Source organism: Pan troglodytes, chromosome 23 (genome assembly GCF_028858775.2).
Source record: "Pan troglodytes isolate AG18354 chromosome 23, NHGRI_mPanTro3-v2.0_pri, whole genome shotgun sequence".
Classification (NCBI taxonomy): domain Eukaryota; kingdom Metazoa; phylum Chordata; class Mammalia; order Primates; family Hominidae; genus Pan; species Pan troglodytes.
This window is the reverse complement of record NC_086016.1, coordinates 22,641,472-22,665,094: the sequence shown is the minus strand read 5'-3', so window position 1 is coordinate 22,665,094 and position 23,623 is coordinate 22,641,472. Positions and strand designations below refer to the sequence as shown.

General features: G+C 49.5%; 1 protein-coding gene and 1 pseudogene across 1 annotated transcript; both read left to right on the top strand.

The window, feature by feature from the left end:
* Positions 1-357: 357 nt before the first annotated feature.
* On the top strand, positions 358-3,911 carry LOC747670 (alpha/beta hydrolase domain-containing protein 17A-like). Its single transcript, XM_024352766.3, has 2 exons — positions 358-1,204; positions 3,438-3,911. Exons 1-2 carry the CDS (start codon positions 681-683, stop codon positions 3,838-3,840), a joined length of 927 nt encoding a protein of 308 aa, XP_024208534.1. The 5' UTR covers positions 358-680; the 3' UTR covers positions 3,841-3,911.
* A 9,741-nt stretch (positions 3,912-13,652) lies between these two features.
* LOC100614633 (sphingomyelin phosphodiesterase 4-like) lies at positions 13,653-23,421 on the top strand (annotated as a pseudogene).
* Positions 23,422-23,623: the final 202 nt, after the last annotated feature.

Below are 23,623 nucleotides of genomic sequence, written 5' to 3'. Positions count from 1 at the left end.
ATATAGGTCACTCATCTAAAAGCTTTTCAATCTGACACATAAATTCAGGTTATTTGAAAATGGAATGGTAAAGTGTTACTGAAGAACTTTTACTATGGTTCATGTTTGGTAATATTTGCTAATATTCTAAAAACAAAACAAAAACCAAAAAATACCTTGATTTCATAATGTAAACATCTGATGTCTAAATTAATCAATAAAATAATTTTTGTGTTTTAACTAATTATATTTTATTTTGGTGCCGCGTAATTTCATGATAGATTAAATACTGAGACTCATTAGAGGTAAACTAGTGAATTATCAACCCATTAAGAAAAATTTTACTTCCGTTCGTGGGGGAGCTGCAGCGGTGGCGGTGCAGGAGGCCGGGCCGGGGCGCGGAGGGACCGACGGACGCGCGGGAGGGCGGCCGGGAGCCATGGAGCGCGGCCCTGGGGCCCGGGGGCGCGGGCCGGGGTGGGCTTCCCACGGCACGACATGGAGACCTGTGGTTGCGAGGCTCCCTGGGGCTCGGCTTGGACCGCGATGGGGCTGGGCCCTGGCCTCCTAACGGGGCTGCCGTCTGGGGCTCTCCCCACTGCCCGCGACTCGGAGCACCCCCACCCCTCCCCTGCCGGGCCAGGCCGGGCGGCGTTGTTGGCGGGGGCCCCGGTGGAGGCCCGGCCCGGGCGGCGCCCGCCATGAACGGGCTGTCGCTGAGTGAGCTCTGCTGCCTTTTCTGCTACCCGCCCTGCCCCGTCCGCATCGCTGCCAAGCTCGCCTTCCTGCCGCCGGAGGCCACCTACTCCCTGGTGCCTGAGCCCGAGCCGGGGCCTGGTGGGGCCGGGGCCGCCCCCTTGGGGACCCTGCGGGCCTCCTCGGGCGCACCCGGGCGCTGGAAGCTGCACCTGACGGAGCGCGCCGACTTCCAGCACAGCCAGCGCGAGCTGGACACCATCGAGGTCTTCCCCACCAAGAGCGCCCGCGGCAACCGCGTCTCCTGTATGTATGTTCGCTGCGTGCCTGGTGCCAGGTACACGGTCGTCTTCTCGCACGGCAACGCGGTGGACCTGGGCCAGATGAGCAGCTTCTACATTGGCCTGGGCTCCCGCCTTCACTGCAACATCTTCTACGACTACTCCGGCTACGGTGCCAGCGCGGGCAGGCCTTCCGAGAGGAACCTCTACGCCGACATCGACGCCGCCTGGCAGGCCCTGCGCACCAGGTGAGGGCGACCCTGGGGGCAGCTCAGCCTGGGCACACCCAAGAGGGGACCAGGCCGGGGGGCGGGTTTCCCTGGGAGGAAGGTGGGCGGCCCTGCAGGAGGGGAGCCACAGTGGATGCACAGGGCCAGAGAGCCGGACAGGCGAGCTTGGGTGTGCAGGTGCCGCCTCCACATGGCTGAGGTGTGGCCAGGCGGTCCTCCCACACCCTGGCCTGTGGAGCCAGGCTCCCTGGGAACCCCTGGCCTGAGGACGGGAAGGGGCTGAGCTTGTCACAGGGGCGTGGATGCCACCCGGCGGTAGGGAGTGGGTGGTGGTCTGGGGGTCTGTGCACGTGTGGCTGGGAGCCCATCGGCCGAGGCAGCACTTGGGGCCAAGTGAGGAGAGGCTGCTGCATCCAGGTCCCGAGGCCTGGCCCATGAGGCCCTGTGGCTGCGGAGCTTGGCCATCCTGGGGCAGGGCCTGCAGGGTAAGGTGCAGACCCCCAGCACACACCCGAGGTCTGGGCCAGCCTCGATTCCAGATCCAGCCCTCCTAGTCATCCAGGTCCCCAGCCCTGCGCTTGCCTGGGCCCTTCACCGGTGTTTGAGCACCGCCCGGGCCAGTGCTGCTTTGGACGAGGAGACCCGGGTGGGCCTCTGGCGGCCTTTCCTGCTCGCCATCCACTGGGGCTGTCTCGTCCTGGCCCTGCCCAGCCCACTGGTCTGACCTGCTCCCGCAGGGACCAGGCACAGCTCTGAGAAGTGAGAGGCCCTGGGGAGGTGGGGTCCTCGTTGCCTTGGTGATATTGCAGGCAGTCTCTGCTGTGGGCCTGGGAGCTGGTCCCCTGGCACCACCCTGGCTCTGGGGGCCTCCCAGCAGTGTGGGGCGCTGACACCAATCACCACTTCATGCGACTTCCTCGGCCCCTCCTGTCTCTACTGCCTGGGCCACTGGCAGAGTCACACCCGCCATGGCCAGCTCTGAGCTCTGTCTGCTCGGCCATCTGTCCTGCTGCCACTTTGTCCTGCAGGAACCTAGGCCCAGAGCTGTGAGGGGGAGGCCAGAGCGTGCCCAGGGCCTCCACTGGGGATGTGTCCCGTTCATTTGAGTGGTGACATCCAGGTGGCAGCTGGGGGCTCCTGCCTGTAGCAGGTGGTAGGGCTGGGCTGGCTCAGTACACTACTGACCATGGCTGCCAGGGAGCAGACCAGGGAGGCTGAGGCAGAGCTGGGGCCACAGGCACAAGCCAGGCAGCATCCTTTGGGGCATGGGTGAGTGGTGAGCTGTGGAGTGCTGCCAGGAGGCTGGGATTCCAGGCCAGGGACGGGGACAGCCCTGCTGGTGGAGTCCGAATGCCAGGCAGAGGGGACGCACACCTGCCCATGCTCCTGCCTTGCAAGAGGGCATCTGCCTGGGATCAGAGCCTAGAGCGTGTGGGAGGAGAGTTGTGGGGTCCCGGCATGGGCAGGGTAGCAGGTGGGTCCCGCGTGGTTGGGATTGGGCATGAGGAGGCCTTGTAACTGGTGCTGGATCAGCTGGGTCAGGGGCCGCACACCAGTGACCTGGGGGTGGGGGTGCCCATGGGTGGGAGCTGGTGGTGCTGAGGTGGCCGAGGACTTGTCCACTCCCAAGGGAAGGTGCTGGTGGGAGGGGGTGCCACCTCCGCAGCCACCACCCTCGATGCTGACCTGGGTTGCACTGGCATCTCATTGGGCGTGGGGACTCCGAGAGTCCAAAATTGGGTGGAGACATTTGGGGACACAGCTGCCTGAATTCCTCATGGCCAAGGGGGTGGGCAAGGGCTGCAGGGAGGAAGAGTGTCCGCTGTCCTGGCCAGTGCACCAGGAACGGCTTTCTAACCCGGGCAGGAAGGCATGAAGCATTCAGGATGTGGGGGGCACACAGTTCCCAGTGTGCACCTAGGGGTGACCAGGAGGAGGAGAGGTGCCAGGGCCTCCCCTACCCCCGCCCCAGGGGCACTCTGTAGGCGGGATCCCTGCAGATCCTAGCTAGGAAACGCCAGTGAACGGCAGCGCCAGGGAATGGGGCGGGGCCGCTGGCTTCGCCCACCGCCGCGGTGTTGGGGGCTGGGGGTGGCCCTCGGGACTGGTGTGGAGCCTGGGCCTGACCCACTGACTTGGCTGAGTGGGGAGACTGGAGGGTCGCATCCGGAGCTGGGCCCGGGGACGCCCGCTGGTGGGAAGGGTGCGCGCGCGTCGGAGGCCGCGGCTGACCCTGCTCCGGCGCCGCCAGGTACGGCATCAGCCCGGACAGCATCATCCTGTACGGGCAGAGCATCGGCACGGTGCCCACCGTGGACCTGGCCTCGCGCTACGAGTGTGCCGCGGTGGTGCTGCACTCGCCGCTCACCTCGGGCATGCGCGTCGCCTTCCCCGACACCAAGACCTACTGCTTCGACGCCTTCCCTAACATCGAGAAGGTGTCCAAGATCACATCGCCCGTGCTCATCATCCACGGCACGGAGGACGAGGTGATCGACTTCTCACACGGGCTGGCGCTCTACGAGCGCTGCCCCAAGGCAGTGGAGCCGCTGTGGGTGGAGGGCGCCAGGCACAACGACATCGAGCTCTACAGCCAGTACCTGGAGCGCCTGCGTCGCTTCATCTCCCAGGAGCTGCCCAGCCAGCGCGCCTAGCGGCGGCCCCAACCGGCCGGACCTCAGCAATAAGGCAGCCCCCGGACCTCACCCCGCGCCCGCTCCCCAGAGGCTGCATGTGGACCCCCGGGCGGCCCAAGGGACCCCGCCCCGACCCAGGGGCTGTGGAGGATGTACAGTCAACAGAGCTACGCACTCCTTTCCTTTTGGAAGCAAGAAGAAAATATGTGAAAACAGAAATTAAAGATTTAAAATTAAAAAAAAAAATTTTTGTTTCCGGGAAGTAACATCTTAATTTAAATGGAGGAATTTACCAAATCAAGTACAAGGATTTTATTTCTGCTACTAAATGGAAGATATATGTAAAATATAAATAGACTCCATCACTCTATTCTTTACTATCATGAGAATTAATATAGACAGCATATTTTAGACAGAGCATACAAAGCCTTATGTTCACTGAATTACAAGTAAAATATATGTACATATATATAAATAATTATATATCTAATTTAGACAGTAAATGACAGAATTTACTTATTTACCTGTTCATGATGGAATTTGATTCTAGCAATTATTCTGGGTACGATAACTGGTTGAAAATGGGATATGAAGTAAACTGCTATGCTTAAAAGTAACTACATCAAGTGAACTCATTATAATGTCTCCAAGCAAGGCAAGACCACCCTCATGAGATAAGAAATGAGAGGCTACTTATTTTGACCAAGTTGACTCAATGACTTGGGGAACCAAGGACTATATGTACATGGATACTTGTTTTGTACCCCCCCCAAAAATGTGTTTCCACTGCAGTATTTGGGAACCCATTATTTCTTGATTCATGTTCTTATTTTCATATAAGAGAAGAGTTGATACCCCAAAATCAATTCAAATTTTAACTAACCAAATACAAAGTTTTTAAAGACAAAAAAAATTTTCATAGTAAGAGTTAAGCCAACAGAAAGGGAACATGAAACAACAGAGAAAATCAATAAACCAAAATTAAATGTTTGAAAAGATAACAAAATTGGCAAATGTTTACTTAGGTCAATCAAGAAAAAAAGAGAAGAGACTCAAATTACTAAAATCAGCAATAAAAGAAAACCCATCACTGCCAGTATTACAAAATAAAAATACAAGACAATGCAGTGAAAATCTTATGTTAAAAAAATCAGACAGCCTAGACAGAATAGATGAAGTCCTAGAAAGACACAAACTAAAATAGATGAAAGGACTAAGGAGAAATAGAAAATCGAAATAGATCTACAGAAGGTAAAAAGATTGGACTGTCATTTTAAAAACTTACAATAAAAATCTCAAGTAGCTTCCCAGGCAAAATCTATCAAACACACTGAGAAATTAATATCAATTGTTCACCAACTCTTGCAGAAAATAAAAGGGGAGAGAACCCTTCCCAATTCATTTTATAAAGCCAGGATTACTGACACCAAAACTGTATCACAAAACAATATAGAACAGTATCTTTCATTTTGTGTGTGTGTGTGTGTGTGTGTGTGTGTGTGTGTGTGTGTGACAGACTCTCACTGTCATCCAGGCTGGAGTGTAGTGGTGCAATCTCAACCCACTGCAACCTCCACCTTCCAGGTTCAAGCGATTCTCCTGCCTCAGCCTCCCAAGTAGCTGGGATTACAGGCATGCACCACCATGCATGGCTAATTTTTGTATTTTTAGTAGAGACAGGGTTTCACCATGTTGGCCAGGCTGGTCTCGAACTCCTGACCTCAGGTGATCTACTCACCTAGGCCTCCCAAAGTGCTGGGATTATACAGGCGTGAGCCGCCACGCCCAGCTCATTGTTTTATAAAATCAAAAGTCTTCAACAAAATACTGCCAAACTGAATCCAGAAACATATAAAATAGATTATGCACTATACGCAGATGTGATTTACCCCGGGAATGCACCATTGATTTAATATTTGAAAATCATTGCATGCAAACACCATATTAACAGACTAAAAGACAAAAATATATAAGCATCTCAGACAGAAAGCATTTGAGAAAATATCACACATTTTAATAATAAAAACACTCCAGGCTGGGAGCGGTGGCTCACGACTGTAATCCCAGCACTTTGGGAGGCTGAGGCTGGCGCAATCACAACGTCAAGAGATCGAGACCATCCTAGCCAACATGGTGAAACCCCGTCTCTACTAAAAATACAAAAAATCAGCCACACATGGTGGCAGGCGCCTGTAATCCCAGCTACTTGGGAGGCTGAGGCAGGAGAATCACTTGAACCTGGGAGGCGGAGGTTGCGGTGAGCCGAGACCTCGCCATTGTACCACTCCAGCCTGGGCAAAAAGAGTGAAACTCTGTCTCAAAAACAAACAAACAAACAAAAAAACACTCCAAATTTACGAACAATAAGATAACTTCCTGAAACTAGTGGTAGTTACCTATGAAACTGACAGCTATCATTATACTCAGCAATGAGAGGGTGAATGACTAATCAGTTACAAGAATGTCCACTCTTGCAAATTCTATTCAACATTATACTGTAGATTGTAGCGAGGTGTAGTAAAGAACGGAAAATTTAAAACATCCTTACTGAAAAGAAAATAATTTTTTTATATTTACACATGGCACGATCTCATATATAATTCTAAGAAATTCAGTAAAATACTATTAGAAATAAATTTGACGTAGTTTCAAGATATAAATGCAATACTAAAAATTTAATTTTATTTCTATATACTGTCAATAAACTGCTTTAAAATGATATTAAGGAAATCAACCCATGTATAATACCAACAAAACACGTAATAAATTTAGAAATTAACAAGAGCAGTGCAAAATTCATACTTTGAAACCTGCAAAATATTGTTGAAATAAGTTGAAGAACAACTAAATAAATGAGAAGAAGTGGAGCGAGATGGCAGAATAGAACTCTACAAGATTGTCTCCCTGCAGGAACATCAAATTGAACCACCAACAATCTAAGCAAGAGAATACCTTCACAAGAGCCAAAGAAATCAGGTGACAGATCACAGAACCTGGTTTTAGCTTAAAAACAAGAAAAGACACATTGAAGAGGGTGGAAAAGACAGTCTTGCAGTGCCTATACCATCCCTCCCTCAACCCCAGGCAGTGCAGAGAGAGAATGTGTCCACTTCTAGGAGGGAGAAGAGAGTGTGCATTAAACTTTGCCTTGGAGCCCAGTACCAGCTCTGCTACAGTAAAACACAGCACTGGGCAGAACCCCATGGTCCTTGATTCCAGGCCGGTGCCCACAGACAGAGCATTTAGACATGACCGGGGCTAGAAGGGAATCCACTGCCCGGTGGGACAAACCTGAGTCCTGACTTCCTTCACCACCAGCTGTTTAAAGTGGCCTCAGGCTCTGAATAAATTTCAGTGGCAGGCAGGCCATAGGCACTGTGGTCCTTGGGTGAGCCCCAGCAACCAATGATGTGCTGGTCTGGGAGGCTGTGGGTTTCATATATGACATCCGCTACAGTGGCCACAGGGCTGCCTGTGTTACCCTAATCCCAACTCCAGGCAGTGCAGTGCAGGGAGAACTCCTTTCCTATGCAGGAAAGAGGAGAACCTAGTCCAGGCTCCACCACGGTGGACACAGCATCAGACAGAACACAGTGGCCCTGATCCCAGGCAGGAGCTCCCAGACACCTCTAGACCTGCCTGGAGGTAGAAAAGAATCTGCTGCCCTGGCGGGATGGACCTGAACCCTGGCCAGCTTCACCACCAGCAGAGTAACTCGGCCTCGAGACCTACATAAGTCAGCAGCAGTCAGGCAGTAGTGGCCACAGGACTCAGACAAGCCCCAGCGCTGCTCTGGTCCTAGAGGCTGTGGGCTTCGGGTATGTGCTGCCAGCTGCAGTGGCCATGGGAGTGCCCAAGCCACCCTTCTCCCAGATCCACAAAGCTCAGTACCCAGACTCCTTCCAATGGGAAGAAGAGGGAAGTGAATGAAGCACTTTGCCTGGGAACCCAGGGAACCCCTCCCTTATCTTCTCCAAGTCCATCAGGGCCCTCCGGGACCTCAGTCCTGCAGGAGTCACAGTGAACCTGAGCTTAGGGCACCCTGGTGCTCAAACAGCTTCAGTGACCACAGGCTTAGGGAACTCAACAGTCAGTACCCTTGGAATTTCTGGAAGACCATCTAGAGGAGGACAGGTACAAACAAGACCAGACTACAAAGACTGGAATTAAATACCGACTTCTTCAATTCCCAGGCATGAACATAGGCCCAAAAGCATTAAGAACATTCAGGGAAGTATGACCTCACCAAACAATAAACAAGTCACCAGTGACTAACCTAGGAGAGATAAAGATGTTAAACTCTTCAGAGAGGGAGGTAAAAAATAGCTGTTTTGAGGAAACTCAATGCAATTTTAAAAATATAAAAAAAGTAATTCAGAAATTTATCAAAGAAATTTAACAAAGAGATTGAAATAATTTTAAAAGACCACGGAAACCTCAAAGCTGAAAAATATAATGGATGCACTGAAAAATGCATGAGAGGGCCTCAACAGCAGAACTGATCCAACAGAAAAAGAATCAGTGAGCTCACACGGGCCATTTGAAATACACAATACGAGAAAAAAGAAAAGAAAAAAAAGAATGAAGGCAGCTTAGGAAATCTATGGGATAGTATCAGAAGAGCAAATTTAAGAGTCATTGGTCTTCAAGAGAAAGCAGAGAAAGAGTAGAAAGCTTATTCAAAAAGATCGTAACAGAAAGCTTTCCAATTCAAGAGAAATATATAAATATCCAGGTACATGAAGACCAAAGATCATCAAGCAGATTCAAGCCAAATAAGACTATGCCAAGGTGGCCAGGTGTGGTGGCTCACGCCTGTAATCCCAAGTACTTTGGGAGGCCGAGGCAGGCGAATCACTTGAGGTCAGGAGTTCGAGACCAGCCTGGCCAACATGGTGCAACCCCATCTCTACCAAAAATACAAAAATTAGCCAGGTATGGTGGTGGGTGCCTATAATCCTAGCTACTTGGGAGGCTGAGGCAAGAGGATTGCTTGAACCCAGGAGGCAGAGGTTGCAGTGAGCCAAGACGGTGCCACGGTACTCCAGCCTGGGCAACAAGAGCGAGACTCCATCTCAAGGAAAAAAAAAAAAAAAAAAACTATGCCAAGGCATATAATAATCCAACTCCAAATGTCAAGGACAAAGAGGATACTATAAACAGCAAGAGAAGTGAATCAAACAACATACTGAGGACCTTTGATATGTCAGGAAGCAGAGTTCTCAGCGAAAATTAAACAGGCTGAGGGCCTCCCTCCTATGGGAGAAGTGGCATGACATATTCAAAGTGCTTAAGAAAAACAATACCAATGAAAAAACCACACCCAAGGAACAGATCCTTCAAAAATGAAGAAGAGATCAATACTTTTCCCAGACAAAAGCTGAGGAAATGCATCACTACCAAACCTGGTTTACAAGAAATGCTAAAGGGAGTTGTTCGGTCTGAAAGAAACTGATGCTAACATGTAACAAGAAACCATCTGAAGGTATAAATCTCATTACTAAAAGTAAGTACACAGATAAATTTAGAATAATACTGTAGTTGTGATGTATAAGCAACCTATGTCTTTCATATGAAGGCTAAAATACAAAATTGTTAAAACAATAATATAACCCAACAATTTTTAAAGGGATAGGCAATATAGAAACATACTGAGCCTGTAATCCCAGCACTTTGGGAGGCCAAGGCGGGCAGATCACAAGGTCAGGAGATCGAGACCATCCTGGCTAACATGGTGAAACCCCATCTCTACTAAAAATACAAAAAATTAGCCGGGCATGGTGGTGGGCACCTGTAGTCCCAGCTACTTGGGAGGCTGAGGCAGGAGAATGTCGTGAACCTGGGAGGCAGAGCTTGCAGTGAGCCGAGATCACACCACTGCACTCCAGCCTGGGCGACAGAGCGAGAGTCTGTCTCAAAAAAAAAAAAAAAAAAGCAATTTATTTTTTACCAACGCTGATGTGGGTGGATGCTGTTGTTTGCAATTAAAAACCAAGGTCACTACAGATATGGGCACAATATTGTGTGAAGCTGGAGACCCTCCTGGAAGCGAAAACCTGGGATTGGCTAGCCAAGGCCAATTGTTTCCAAAGCCCTCTTAAGAGGGTGTGACTACTATCAAAGGGCGAGATGCTGGCAGCAAAGATTATATTCACCTCAATGAAACCAGGTGTGGTGTACGCCTGTAGTCTCAGCTACTGTGGAGACAGAGGCAGTTGACTCAACTCCAGGAATTGAGACTGCAGTGACCTGTGATCATCACACTGCACTCCGTCTTGGGTGACAGGGTAAGACTATCTCTAAAATATGTATTTTTAATTTTTAAAAGGATCATATTCACTTAAATGTGAACAAAGTGTCCATTGAGGGCACAGCTTTAGGGGATCAAGTGGCCACTTCTGTAGAACAGTGTGATGGGTGCAAGGGCTTAGGAACTAGAGGCAGGTCAGCTGCTTCTAACTGCACTGCTGGAGCTCAAATCTAGAATTCACACCTCAAACAGGGTCAATGTCTCTACTGTTCAATCCATGGGACATTCTTAGCCTGGCCCCCAGAACAAGGCTTGTGTCTACCTGCCATGACCTGCTCATAGGAGGCTGAGGTTTCTGGTTCCCAGGGCTGTTGGCTGTCTCAGTACCATGGACGTGTGTCCTCACAGCAACGGGCCAAGGCAGAACAGCTCCCCGAGAGTCAGGGTGGTTCTCTTAGTTCCCTGCTTCTCACACCTGGGCCCTACCCTTAGGCAGAGGAGGTGACACCGAGAAAGAGAAAACTTTTGAAAGTGGGAAGTTTCAAATGCGGAAAGAATTGTGATGTTCCCTGAAAGAAGAAGTAACTCCATCACTAGAGATAAGATAGTGGCATCAGAAATTCAGAGGGGCATGGCTTACGTGCGAAGAGTGAAGCTGTGTGGGCCTGAGACCAAGAAAAGAGGTACTGGACTCCGATTAGCTGGGCCCAGATGGCCAGACAGGTGTGCAGACAGATGGAGGTGTGTGACCAGGACCCTCCTCAGAACACCACTCTCGCTTGGCCAAATGCCCTGTTCTTCTGGGTGGCTATGCTTAGGGCTAGCGTCACTGAGGTCACTGTGCTGCAATTAGGCATCTTCAGTAGGGATTCAGTCACAGATGTAAATCAATCACAGTCGCGTTTGCGGAAGAAGACTCCAAACTAGACCAACCGAATCTCTAGGGGCTGCCCCAAGTGTGCCTGGGGTGTCCTGGTGCCAGTGCACAGCTCTGGGTAAGAACCACTGGATTAGATATGTAAGCCCCATGGGTAAGAAGAGGACCTTGCCTGAAAGGCGGATCCCAAGTGTTGGTCACCTGGGAAGACTGTGGAATCCTAGAGAGGACAGGGGACAGGGAGAGAGAATTCTAGAAGTCCTCATGCTCATAATCATGAAGACGCCAAGATGACCAGGATGAGGTGAGTTGTCCTTTAAGAAGAGTCTAGATTTTCTTTGTCCTTTACATTTTTTTCTCCTTCCTTCCTCCCTCCCTCCCTCTCTCTCTCTTTCTTTCTCTTTCTTTCTTTCTTTCTTTCTTTCTTTCTTTCTTTCTTTCTTTCTTTCTTTCTTTCTGTCTTTCTCTCTCTCTCTCTTTCTTCTTTTTCTTTTTTTTTCTTTCCTTCTTTCTTTCTTTCGACAGAGTCACTCTATCACCCAGGCTGGAGTGCAGTATCATGATCTTGGCCCACTGCAACTTCCGCCTCCCGGCTTCAAGTGATTCTCCTGCCTGAGTCTCCCAAGTAGTTGAGATTACAGGTACAGCACACTCCACCATGCCCGGATAATTTTTGGTGTTTTCTTTTTTTTTTTTTTAGCAGAGATGGGGTTTCACCATGTTAGCCAGGCTGGTCTCAAACTACTGACCTCAAGTGATCCACCTGCTTCAGCCTCCCAAAGTGCTGGGATTACAGGTGTGAGCCACTGCACCCGGCCTGCCCTTTACATTTTTGCTATAATTTTAGAATCAGCTTGTCAATTTTTACCAAACCTACTGGAATTTTGGATGCTAAATTGGCTCACAATGAAGTTAAAAACCAAATAAGGATGAATCCATTGCCAAATCCAAGATCTTGAAAATGTAATTCCATGTTTTTTGTTTAGAGTTTAACAGTTTCAGTGTTTATACTTAGGGCTTTGACCTATTGTGAGTTAATTTTTGTATATGGTGTGATGTAGGGGTCCAGCTTCATCCTTTTGCATGTGGATATCCAGTTCTCCCAGCACCATTCTTCAAAGAAATGAGTGTTTTCCCCACTGAATGGTCTTGTACCTAAGTTTTTACTCAGCTCGGTGAAAACGTGCTCTCACTGATGAGGCTGATAAGGTTTTGTCTTGAATTGGGACCTGGGAATAGTGCTGGTAATTTGGAGATGACGTGAACATTTATTTGGGGCTACCCCAGTGCTCTCTGCTGGTTGAGCAACTGCGCCATCCAGCCAGTTGGAAGGTTTGTAATGAGGGAGCTGAATGAGACAGAGACGAGAAGAAAGGGCGAAGGTGGAAGAACTGCATCAAGAATTCAGGAGCGAAGAGGGAGCAATTCTCCTGAAAATTCCATGAAATAATCTAAATAAAACCACCTAGTACCAAGCCTGCCCTGTAGGAGATGCTTGGTGATGTTCTGGTTGTCTTTGAGTCAAGATGGAGTCCATCTGGGTCGGAAAGATAAAATGACGATCTTGCTGAAGTTTTTCTCCACTCCGGGGTGGAAGTGAGATTTCCCACTCATGCTCTCCAGCGCTTGGACTTGCTTTTGGGACCAGCTCTGATGAACCTGTGTACACTGAGTTGCAAGTGATGGACAATAGCTCAGACCAACAGTCCACAGGTGAGTTGCAAGTAAGCCCAAGGTGTTAATGGCTGTTCCTTGGCAGAAAGAGTTCAATGTGTTTATGAAGCATCACATACCACATTCCCCTCCTGGGGACTGACAGTGTGTGTGGTGTATACAGCAAGTCCTGGCATACAGCAAGTGCTGTACAAGCATTACCAAGGATTCAGTACTACAGACTTGGCTCTGAAGCTGGCCACTGTGGGCTGCATGCGAATGGTGTTTCTGTAAAATGTGGGAATTGCTGGCCGGGCGTGGTGGCTCACACCTGTAATCCCAGTACTTTGGGAGGCTGAGGCAAGTAGATCACTTGAGCCCTGGAGCTGAAGACCAGCCTGGGCAACATGATGAAACCACATCTCTACAACAAATATAAAAATTAGCAGGGCCTGGTGGTGTGTGCTTGTAGTCCCAGCTACTTGGGAGGCTGAAGCAGGAGGATCACTTGAGCTTAGGAGTCTGAGGTTGCAGTGAGCTATGATCATACCACGGCACTCCAGCCTGAGTGGGAAAGCAAGACCCTGTCTCTACAAATAAATAAAGAAGACATGAGAATCGATAATGTAATGCATGTTGAGTTACACAAATGTTCTCCTGGGCATTGTGAAGCTATGTAATATTTTGTTAGGGCCAGGTGCAGTGGTTTACACCTGTAATCCCAGCACTTAAGAGGCCAAGGCAGGAGGGCCAGTGGAGGCCAGGAATTTGAAACTAGCCTGGGCAACATAGCGAGACCCTGTCTCTACAAAAAAGAAAATAAGAAGAAGAAAATTAGCCAGGCATGGTGGTGTGTGCCTGTAGTTCTAGCTACTCAGGAGGCTCAGGGGGAAGGATTGCTTGAACCCAGGAGTTTGAGGTTGCAGTGAGCTATGATCGTGCTATTGCATTCTATCCTGGGCAACAGAATGAGACCCTGTCTCTAGAAAAATAAAAAGATTCTGCTGTGCTGCAGATGTTGAGATTTTGTCTCTGTTTTTCCACAGTGGTTTGCTAAGAAGGCCATTTTCAACTCTCCACTGGAGGCTTTTATGGCGTTCCCTCACCTGCAGCGGCCCAGCTTTCTACTGGTAAATATCAGCTGTCTGGATGAGTGTCAGTGTGGCCACAGCTCTGTAGCTGTGGGACTTGAATGTTCTTCCCATTGACTTGAAGAATTCTCTAGTGGTTGTCTTTTAGGGGCATGTGATGGAAGCAATGCCAGACTCCTTAAGCTTGACTGTGCCCCCTTATTACTACAGGGCCTTGGGGTTACTCAACCGCTGGGCTCTGGGCTCTGGGTTTTCCCATACAAGACAAATTCATTCAAGTTCTATTTTCTCTACTTCCCAAGGGGGTATGAGGAGGAGGAGGGGGAGGAGCAAATGAGAATGATGTACATCAGAATGTTCATGATCTGTAAGTTCTTAAACAGACATGAAACATTCTGATAATCATAATTGTCATTAGTGAAAAATGGAGGCACTCTTATGCTCTGAGGGGGTGCTAGGTTAGCACTTTAACTGTTAAACATGATGCTGAGAACTGGGTGTAATGGTCCGTATCTGTAGTTCTAGCTACTAAGGACACCGAGGAAGGAGGACTACTTGAGCCCAGGAGTTTTAAGACCAGCCTGAGCAACACAGTAAGACTCAAAAAAAAAAAAAGAAAAAATGATACTGAGAAGTGAGAAGTTAGGTATGAGCAAGTATTGGTGATGAAAGTTCCTAATTTTAGTTCTTAGGAGGTATTTTTGTAAATATGTATGTGGAAGGACGTTCCTCCCCAGTGCACCCCACTAGAGCCACCAGGTCTGCCACATGGCCAGACAACTCAGGTCTCCATCTCTGTCTCAAATCCTGTGAAATCCACCCTCATTTGGAGGTAGACAAGGCATTTGGAGGTAGACAGATTCTAGCAGTTTCTCCTGATCTGAGTCCATTTGCACAGACGCCATTTTTATCCTTGTAGTCAGGATGCTTTCCGTATATCCCACGACTGTGGGTAGATTTTATTAGTCCTTGTCCTGAGTCTTTTCTGGCCTCTCCATTGCCTTTATGTTTAGTGTTTACTTGGTGCAAGCCATCTATAATTTTTACCTGCCTTGTGTGTGTGTGTGTGTTTTGTTGTTGTTGTTTTGCTTTGTTTTATTTTTTTTTTTTGAGACGGAGTTTCTCTCTGTCGCCCAGGCTGGAGTGCAGTGGTGCGATCTCAGTTCACTGCAACCTCTGCCTCTCAGGTTCAAGCGATTCTCCTGCCTCAGCCTCCAGAGTAGCTGGAATTACAGGCATGCACCACCAAGCCCGGCTAATTTTTTTGTGTTTTTTTAATAGAGACAAGGTTTCACCATTTTGGCCAGGCTGGTCTTGAACTCCTGACCTTGTGATTTGCCCACTTTGGCCTCCCAAAGTGCTGGGATTACAGGCGTGAGCCACCACGCCCGGCCCTGCCCTGTGTTTTAAGGTCATTGGTTTAGTAGGTTCACTGTCTACTGAATAAAAGATAGCTCAGTTAAGAGAGCTCCTGCTGTAGCCCTGATTTTATTGGGCATTCTTACTGATGATCACAACTGTGTAATCATGATGGTCCATCAGGTGGGAAATTTCCATTTGATGCGCACGAACTCGGTAGTACTCTGTGGTCTGTGAGAGGTGCCCTTACACAATCGAGATCCTCTTCTGGCTCTGGGGCTGACCCTGGGGCCAACCCCTACTTATGGATTGGTGGAAGTCAGTCCTGTTCTGATGATGGGCAGCACGCTGAGTTGGTACTGGGAAGCAAGCCTGAGAGTTCCTGGTCCAGAGAGCATAGAACCACAGCTTCTCCTAGTAGCATCCTTTGGGCCACTGACACACATGAGGGGCTGGGGAATCACGCCAGTGGTTATGTGTCTGACTCATAACCTATCACTTGGATTTCTATTTGACTCAAGCCAGAGTATCACTAAAAGCTGCAGTGAATGTCCTCATGATTTTTTCACTTTGTTCTACCTTCTAAGCTACCCTGAAAGCTGACTCTGTAAATAAGCCCTTTGCACGGTGATGCCAAGACTTGGTTAAAGTCATTGAGGATTTTCCAGCAGAGGTATAGCTCTGCTGACATCTCTCTTTGGAGCATGTCTTACACATTCCTTTAAAAACTTTATTATAATTCCTAATTCCCCCCACCACCCCCACTCCAAGCACTGCCTGGCACAGAGTCCTGGCCCATTATCATGACCGTCATGTTTATGGACACATTTAAATGTGTGAACTTGCAGATCAGGAGTTCTTAACCACAGGTGCTCTGTCCCTCAGGGGACACTTGGCAATATCAGAGACATTTTTGATTATCACAACTGGGGGTGATGGGGAGTGTGTGCTACTGGCATCTAGTAAGTAGGGGCCAGGGATGCTGGAGACATCCTGCAAAGCACAGGACAGCTCCCTGCAACAAAGAAGAATCCAGCCCAAAATGTCAATAGCATCAACGTTGAGGAACCCTGATGTAAATGCTAAAAATATGTATTTAAATCACACCTGGAATTGTCAAGCCCAGGAAGCTGGCCTAGACAAGGAGTTAATACCAAATGACAACAGGTCAGTTAGATTTTAAGGGCTTCACTCTGGGAAGGGTGTTGCTTTCCTTTCTAATAGAGCATCCTTCGCATCCATCAGAAGTTTCTGACATTAAAAAAAAATCTTTTGGTGTGGTGGCTCATGCCTATAATCTCAACACTTTGGGAGGCTGAGGTGGGAAGATCACTTAAGCCCAGGAGTTTGAGACCAGTCTGGGCGACATACTGGGACCCTATCTCTACAAGAAATCTAAAAATTAGCTGAGTGTGGTGGTGTGTACCCACAGTCACAGCTACTCAGGAGGCTGAGGCAGGAGGATTGCTTGAGGCCAGGAGGCCAAGGCTGCAGTGAGCTGTGCATTGCACCAGTGTACTCCAGACAGGGCAACAGAATGAGACCCTGTCTCAAAAAAATAAGTATTTTGTTTATTTTATTTTATTTTTCATTTTTTAATTTTTTTGTTTATTTTTCCCTTAATTTAGGCTTTTATCACACACAAAAAATGTATTTTGATCAGAGGCTGACTTACTTAACTGGCCCACGTCTAAAGCAGCACTGCTTGGTAAGCCACGTACCCCAGTGAAAGAACCCAAAGCTGCTCTTCTCATTGGCACCACCGCACCAGGGTTCCTTTGAGCGCAGGGCTGATCCCATGGGTCTCAGCCAGGGAGTGGCCTCCTCAGAGGGAGCTGGGCAGCAGGTGGTGCAGGCCTGGAGCTGGGGCAGGAGTGGGGGCTGGTCCTGCCTGCAGCCTCACCGCACACTGTTTCAGGAGCTGCATGCCATCTCCCCATGGCTGGTAGCATTTTCGGCAGCCTGGATGGTGTCCTTGTTGGCTGGAACCTGCGCTGCTTACAGAGGCGTGTGAATCCTGTGGAGTACAGCATGGTGATGGAATTTCTCGACCCTGGGAAGGTAGGTTTGACACCCGAGAGAGGCAGGGTGCTTCCTCATGGTGATTCCACTTTTAAGTCACTCTCAATTTCTTAAGGTTAAGATACAATCAAAGCAAGATAATTTGCAGTTCATTTACCCTGTTTTTGTTGGTTCAATTTCATGTTCAGCGGCCCAATGATGAAGTTGGTTTATAAGCTTCAAGCTGAAGACTTAAGTTTGACTTTCCCATCTCCTACCTGCCCATAAGTAAACCACAGTGGTGAGAGTGGTGCTCGGGCAGTGGACCTTGCACAGCCCAGTGGTGATGGGCAGTCTCCTCCAGTCCTCTGAGGGCAAATTAAGGAGTGATTTGCTCCGGGGGTGTGAGAGGCAAAGGAGATGGGTATTGCATGGCTGCTACCCTTGCCATCTGCAGCTTTTTTTTTTTTTTAGGCAAAGTCTCACTCTGTTGCCAGGCTGGAGTGCAGTGGCCCGATCTCGGCTCATCACAACCTCTGCCTCCTGGGTTCAAGCAATTCTTCAGCCTCAGCCTCCCAAGTAACTGGGACTACAGATGCGTGCCACCATGCCCGGCTAATTTTTGTATTTTTTTTTTTAGTAGAGATGGGGTTTCACTATATTGGCCAGGTTGGTCTTGAACTCCTGACCTTGTGATCCGCCCACCTCGGCCTCCCAAAGTGCTGGGATTACAGGCGTGAGCCACCATACCTGGCCTGTCTGCAGCTTTTTATGAGATGGTGGAAGTTCTGAGCAAAGACTCTTGTTGAGGCACTGCTCAGGAGCAGGGCACTGTCCCCACAGGTGAGTTCTGTGTGCGGGTCTCTTCCCCAGCAGCTTTCCCAAAGGGCTGCTGTGCATGTGGGGCACTGCGTACCGGGCACTACACGCCAGCGCCTGCGCACAAGCCTCGCTGCCTCTCTCTGCAGGGTCCCGTGAAGGCATCCATCCAGGAGTGCGTCCTTGACAGTCCTCTGTAACACAAGATCCAGTTCCGCCCAACTAAGGGCCTTGGCCTGAACCTGGCCCTGAGTATCCTTTGGTGGCCTTGAGGTAGGAAGGTTGTGGGTGGCTCAGCTCTCAACACTGGGGGTTTCCCAGCAACACTGTGTATTTGCCCTTGACGCTGCCATCGGATCCGTTCGAGTATTACATATGCTTCTTTGCCTTGAGCCTCAACACTCTAAAGGTAGGGAAGGGATGCCTCTTGCTGGGAGGGGTGGGGGCATGGCCCGGGGCTTCCCTGCACTTGCCAGTGCTCTGGGGCCAGGCAGTGCCCAGACCCCATGCTAAGAACTAGCTTGGTTTTCCAGCCACTCCCTGTGTCCCTCCATGTCCATATTTCAGACTGTACCTATTTCCTTCTGGTGGACAGGTACCTGTCATGGTTCCTGCCCACCAAAGGCAGCCTGCCACCCTCACTGTCCTCCAGCCCAGGATGGGCCAGTCCCTCACCTGCTCCCAGGTAAGGCTACCCTGATCGTGAAGACCTGGCCCTTCCATAAGGGAGTGGCCTGGTCAGTTGAATCACCCACCAGGACAATGGTGCCACCCTTTGTCCAGGGTTCCCAAATTTGTCTTATGCCTCATTCCCCACCTCCAGCTTTCTTAGCACAGACTGGAGGGTGGGGGTGAGGAGGGTGATCTGTCCTTTAGTTTTCGATGTCTGTGGCCATCACTGAAGCTATCAGGTCTCTGGAGGCCTCCACGGCCTGCATGGGAATGGGCTGTGTTCTGCATGAAGCAGCCCTCCCCACATGCAGTGTCTGAGGTGGCGAGCATGGCAGAAGGCTTGTTCTATGGGAAAAAAAAAAAATGGAAATCTCTCTGGGCCCCAGGACCAGGTCTTGAAGGGGAGGCCCTGGGCCAAAGAGCCTGTGTGTCAGTCCAAACAAGCTGAGCCTGTTGGTGACTGCACAGGTGGGAAGTGTGAACCAGGGGCTCTTGTGCCTAGCTGTGCTGGGGCCTCAGTGGGCCCTAACCCAGGGCCTCTTGGCTGACTTCCCAGGAGACCTTCTGGGGACCTCCCAGGAGACCCTCTGCACAGGCAGCAGCTGCCTGTGCTCCTCTGACCCTCCTTAATCTTGCTGCCCCATCGCCTTCCCTGGGAGGCTGCGTGCAGGCCCCTTCCTGCAGATGCTGGCCCACCCCAGATCTGCTGGCATGTGCAAGCCAGGCCAGGCCTCTACCTACAATTCACATGTGTGGACAGATGTCCCAGAGGGTGGAGGGGAGAAAGGGAGCAGCAAGGAGGAGAGGCTGCCTGGGTGGCGGCAGTGGTCAGTGACCCTGAAATGTTGCTGATGCTGTGGAGGACTTGGAGGTGAGGTGGATTCACACCCTCTCAGATGTACAATTCAGTTGCCAAGTGGTTTTTATGCCCAGCTTTTGAGTTTTTTTGTAATTTAATTTTTTCTTTTAGAAATTATATATATATAATGTGTGTATATATACACATTTATGTTATATATATGTGTGTGTATAATATATATATGTGTATATATATACACACACATATATATATTGGAAACAGAGTCTTGCTCAATTGCCCAGGCTGGAGGGCAGTATTGTGATCACAGCTCACTGCAACCTCCACCTCCCAGGTTCAAGTGATGTTCCTGTCTCAGTCTCCTGAGTAGCTGGGATTACAGGTGTGCAACACCATATCCAGCTTGTATTTTTTGTAAGATGGGTCTCGCTATGTTGCCCAGGCTGGTCTAGAACTCCTGGGCTCAAATGATCCTCCTGCCTCAGCCTCCCAAAGTACAGGGATTACAGGCATGAGCCAACACATTCAGTCATTATGTCTTTTTAAAGACAGGGTCTTACTCTGTCACACAGGCTGGAGTGCAGCGGCACAGTCGTCACTCACTGCAGCCTTAAATTCCTGGGCTCAAGTCATCTTCTCACCTCAGTGACTATAGGCACGCATCACCACAGCCAGCTAATTTTAAAACATTTTTTTTTTTTGTAGAGATATGACAGGGGAGGCTTGCTGTGTTGCCCTGGTGGGTCTTGAACTCCTAGCTTCCACAATCCTTTATTGGCCCCAGGAGCAGGTCTTGAGAGGGGGAGGCCCTGGGCCAAAGAGCCTGTTGTGCCAGACCAAACAGGCTGAGCCTGATGCCATACTGCACGGATGGGGAGGGTGAACCTGCCTCAGCTTCCCAAGTAGCTGGGATTACAGGCGCAGGCCACCACACCTAGCTAACTTTTTATTTTGAAATAACTTCAGACTTACAGAAAAGTTTCCACGCATAATAAAAAGAACTTGCAGACTGGGCATGGTGGCTCACTCCTGTAATCCCAACACTTAGGGAGGCCAAGGCAGGAAGATCACTTGAGGCCAGGAATTTGAGACCAGTGTGGGCAACATAGGGAGACCTCATTTCTACAAGAAATAAAATCAGCTGAGTATGGTGACGTGCAACCGTGGACCCAGCTACTCAGGAGACTGAGGTGGGAGGATCACTTGTGCACTCTTCAAGGCTATAGTTAGCTATGATTGCGCCACTGCACTCTAGCCTGGGGTGACACAAGAAGACCCTGTTTCAGAAGAAAAAAAAAGTTCATAGACCCTTCATCCAGATTTCCAAATTAACACTTTGCGCATCTGCTTTATCCCCTTTCTATGATATGTTTTTTCTCCCCTAAGCCAATAAGAATAAACTACAGGTAGGACACCCCTTGGCCTCTTAATATGTCAGTGTATTTCCTAAAAGTGAATGCATTATCTTATATAGTCACAGTGCGTGTGCTCCTCTGACCCTCCTTAATCTTGCTGCCCCATTGCCTTCCCCAGGAGGCTGCATACAGGCCCGTTTCTGCAGATGCTGGCCCACCCCAGATCTGCTGGCATGTGCAAGCCAGCACATGCCACCACACCAGGAAGTTAGTATTGCCACCAGGCTACACCTAGTCATCAGACCTCGGGGTTCACCACCAGCTACCCCACTCATGCTCGTTACCTGGCTGGGTTTCAGCACAGGCTCACCCACTGCATGCAGTGATGTTTCTAGTCCCCTTCAGTCCGGAATGGTTCTGCAGCCTGTCTGTCTTTCCTGACCTTGACCCCTCCAAAGCATGTGGCCACCCCTTGGGCTGTCTTGTATTTGCTGGTGATTAGGCATAGCTTGGGCTTTGTTGGCAGGAGCACTGCAGTGGGGACACCTGGTCCTTGCCAGGTGTCTCATCAGGAGGCCTGCAGTGCCCCTTTGCCCCATCACTGGTGATGCTAGCTTTATCACTGGGTGGAAAGGGTGTCGGCCAGGTTTGTCCACTGTAAAATAAGTACTTCGTGCCCAGATTAAATAGTAATGAGGCTGAGTGCAGTGGTTCACGCCTGGAATCCCAGCACTTAGGGAGGCCAAGGTGGGTGGATCACCTGAGCTCAGGAGTTTGAGACCAGCCTGGGCAACATAGCAAAATCCTATCTCTACCAAAAATTTTAAAATTAGCCTGGCATGGTGGCATGCACCTGTAATCCCAGCTACTTAGAGGCTGAGGTGGGGGGATCACTCAAGCCCAGGAGGCAGAGGTTGCATTGAGCCAAGATCATGCTGTTGCACTCCAGCCTGGGCTACAGAGTGAGAGCCCATCTCAAAAAAAAAAAAATTAGTAATGAGTGCCTGGACAACATAGCAAGACCTTGTTTGTACTAAAAAGAAAAATATTGGCCAGGCACAATGGCTCGTGCCTGTAATCCCAGCACTTTGGGAGGCCAAGGCAGGCATATCACGAGGTCAGGAGATCGAGACCATCCTGGTCAACACGGTGAAACCCCATCTCTACTAAAAATACAAAAATTAGCTGGGTGTGGTGGTGCACGCCTGTAATCCCAGCACTTTAGGAGGCAGAGGCGGGCAGATCATGAGGTCAGGAGTTCAAGACCAGGCTGACAAACATGGTGACACCCCGTCTCTACTAAAAATACAAAAAATTAGCCAGGCGTGGTGGTGCATGCCTGTAGTCCCAGCTACTAACGAGGCTGAGGCAGGAGAATCGCTTGAACTTGGGAGGCAGAGATTGCAGTAAGCCGAGATGGAGCCACTGCACTCCAGCCTGGTAACAGAGTGAGAGTCTGTCTCAAAAAAAAAAAAAAAAAAAAAAAACAAAGAAAAACATTAGCCAGGCATGGTGGTGTGCACTGTGGTGCCAGCTACTTGGGAGGCCTGGGTCTAGGAGGTTGAGGTTGCAGTGAGCTGTGATCACAGCACTGCACTCCAGCCCAGGCAACAGAATGAGACCCTGTCTCAAAAAAAAGAAAAATTGGTAATGATGATTTACCGGGAAGATGTATAGAGACTATGTATTATCACAAGTATTAACATCAACTGTTGATTCTTTTCTCTTTTTTTTTGAGTGAAAGCAAATTTATTAAGAAAGTAAAGGAATAGAAGAAGGGCTACTCCGTACACAGAGAAGTCGATTCTTTCCTTTTTTCAAATTGATTTTATTTTACTTTAAGACAGGATCTTGTTCTCTCACCCCAGGCTGAAGTGCAGTGGCATGATCTAGGCTCACGGCAGCCTCAATCTCTTAGGCTCAAGTGATCCTCCTGCCTCAGCCTCCCAAGTATCTGGGACTACAGGCATGCACCACCACATCTGAATGCTTTTTTTTTTTTTTTTAATAGAGCTGGGTTTTGCCATGTTGCCCAAGCTGGACATCTTATTTTTTTAGAAACAGAGTCTCGCTCTGTCACCCCAGGCTGGGTGCAGTTGGTGCCATCATAGGTCACTGCAGCCTCAACTCCTAGGCCCAAGGAGGGAGCCATTTTCCCTCCTCAGCCTTCTAAGTAGCTAGGACTACAGGCACACCCCACCATGCCCAGCTATTTCATGTTTTAATGTTTTTGTAGAGACGGGGTCTCACTGTGTTGCCCAGGCTGGTCTCAAGTGCCTGGCCTCAAGAGATCCTCCTGCCTTGGTTTCCCAAAGTGCTGAGATTTCAGGCGTCTCACGCAGGTCCCATGCCTGGCCTCACTTGATTCTTGACCAAATAAGCTATTAATAGGGCAGTTGCCAAGTGGTGGTTCCTTAACTTCATTCTTCCTGTATTGGGTCAGTCGTCGCTCTGCGGGAAGGAAGACTTTTCTCTTTGCTATTTGTTTATTCAGGTGTATCAGCGTGGATGTGGGGCAGGGGTGAGGTTTGTGCATTGTGCAATTGAACAAGTTGTAATACGTCCCTGCTGTCATTGATTTGGATGTCCAGATTGCCCCTGGCTTGGCCAGCGGAAGCTCCTACCTTGGGCCTGTTTCCGTGTCTCCCTCAGGACACCAGCCATGCCCTTTGCTTCCTGTAGCCTCCAGCACAGTAGTCCCCTGAAGCGACACTTCTCTCATCAGATGTCTGTGAATGCAGACCCCGCCTCCCAGGAGATCTGGAGGTCAGAAACTCTGCTCCGGGTGAGAGCTGAGCTGGTCTCAACGTCTGTTTCAAAAGAAACTGTTCAGCCATCTTCCACTATGTGGGTCAGAGTCCCAGAGGCGGCAGCTTAGCCTGGGGCTGATTCTAAATTGTTGGCATT

Bases quoted from the DNA above. Each gene is read 5' to 3' on its own strand.
- LOC747670 (XM_024352766.3), top strand. From the start codon at position 681: ATGAACGGGCTGTCGCTGAGTGAGCTCTGCTGCCTTTTCTGCTACCCG. The intron at 1,205-3,437 runs GTGAGGGCGACC...CGGCGCCGCCAG, and splicing joins TGGCAGGCCCTGCGCACCAG to GTACGGCATCAGCCCGGACA.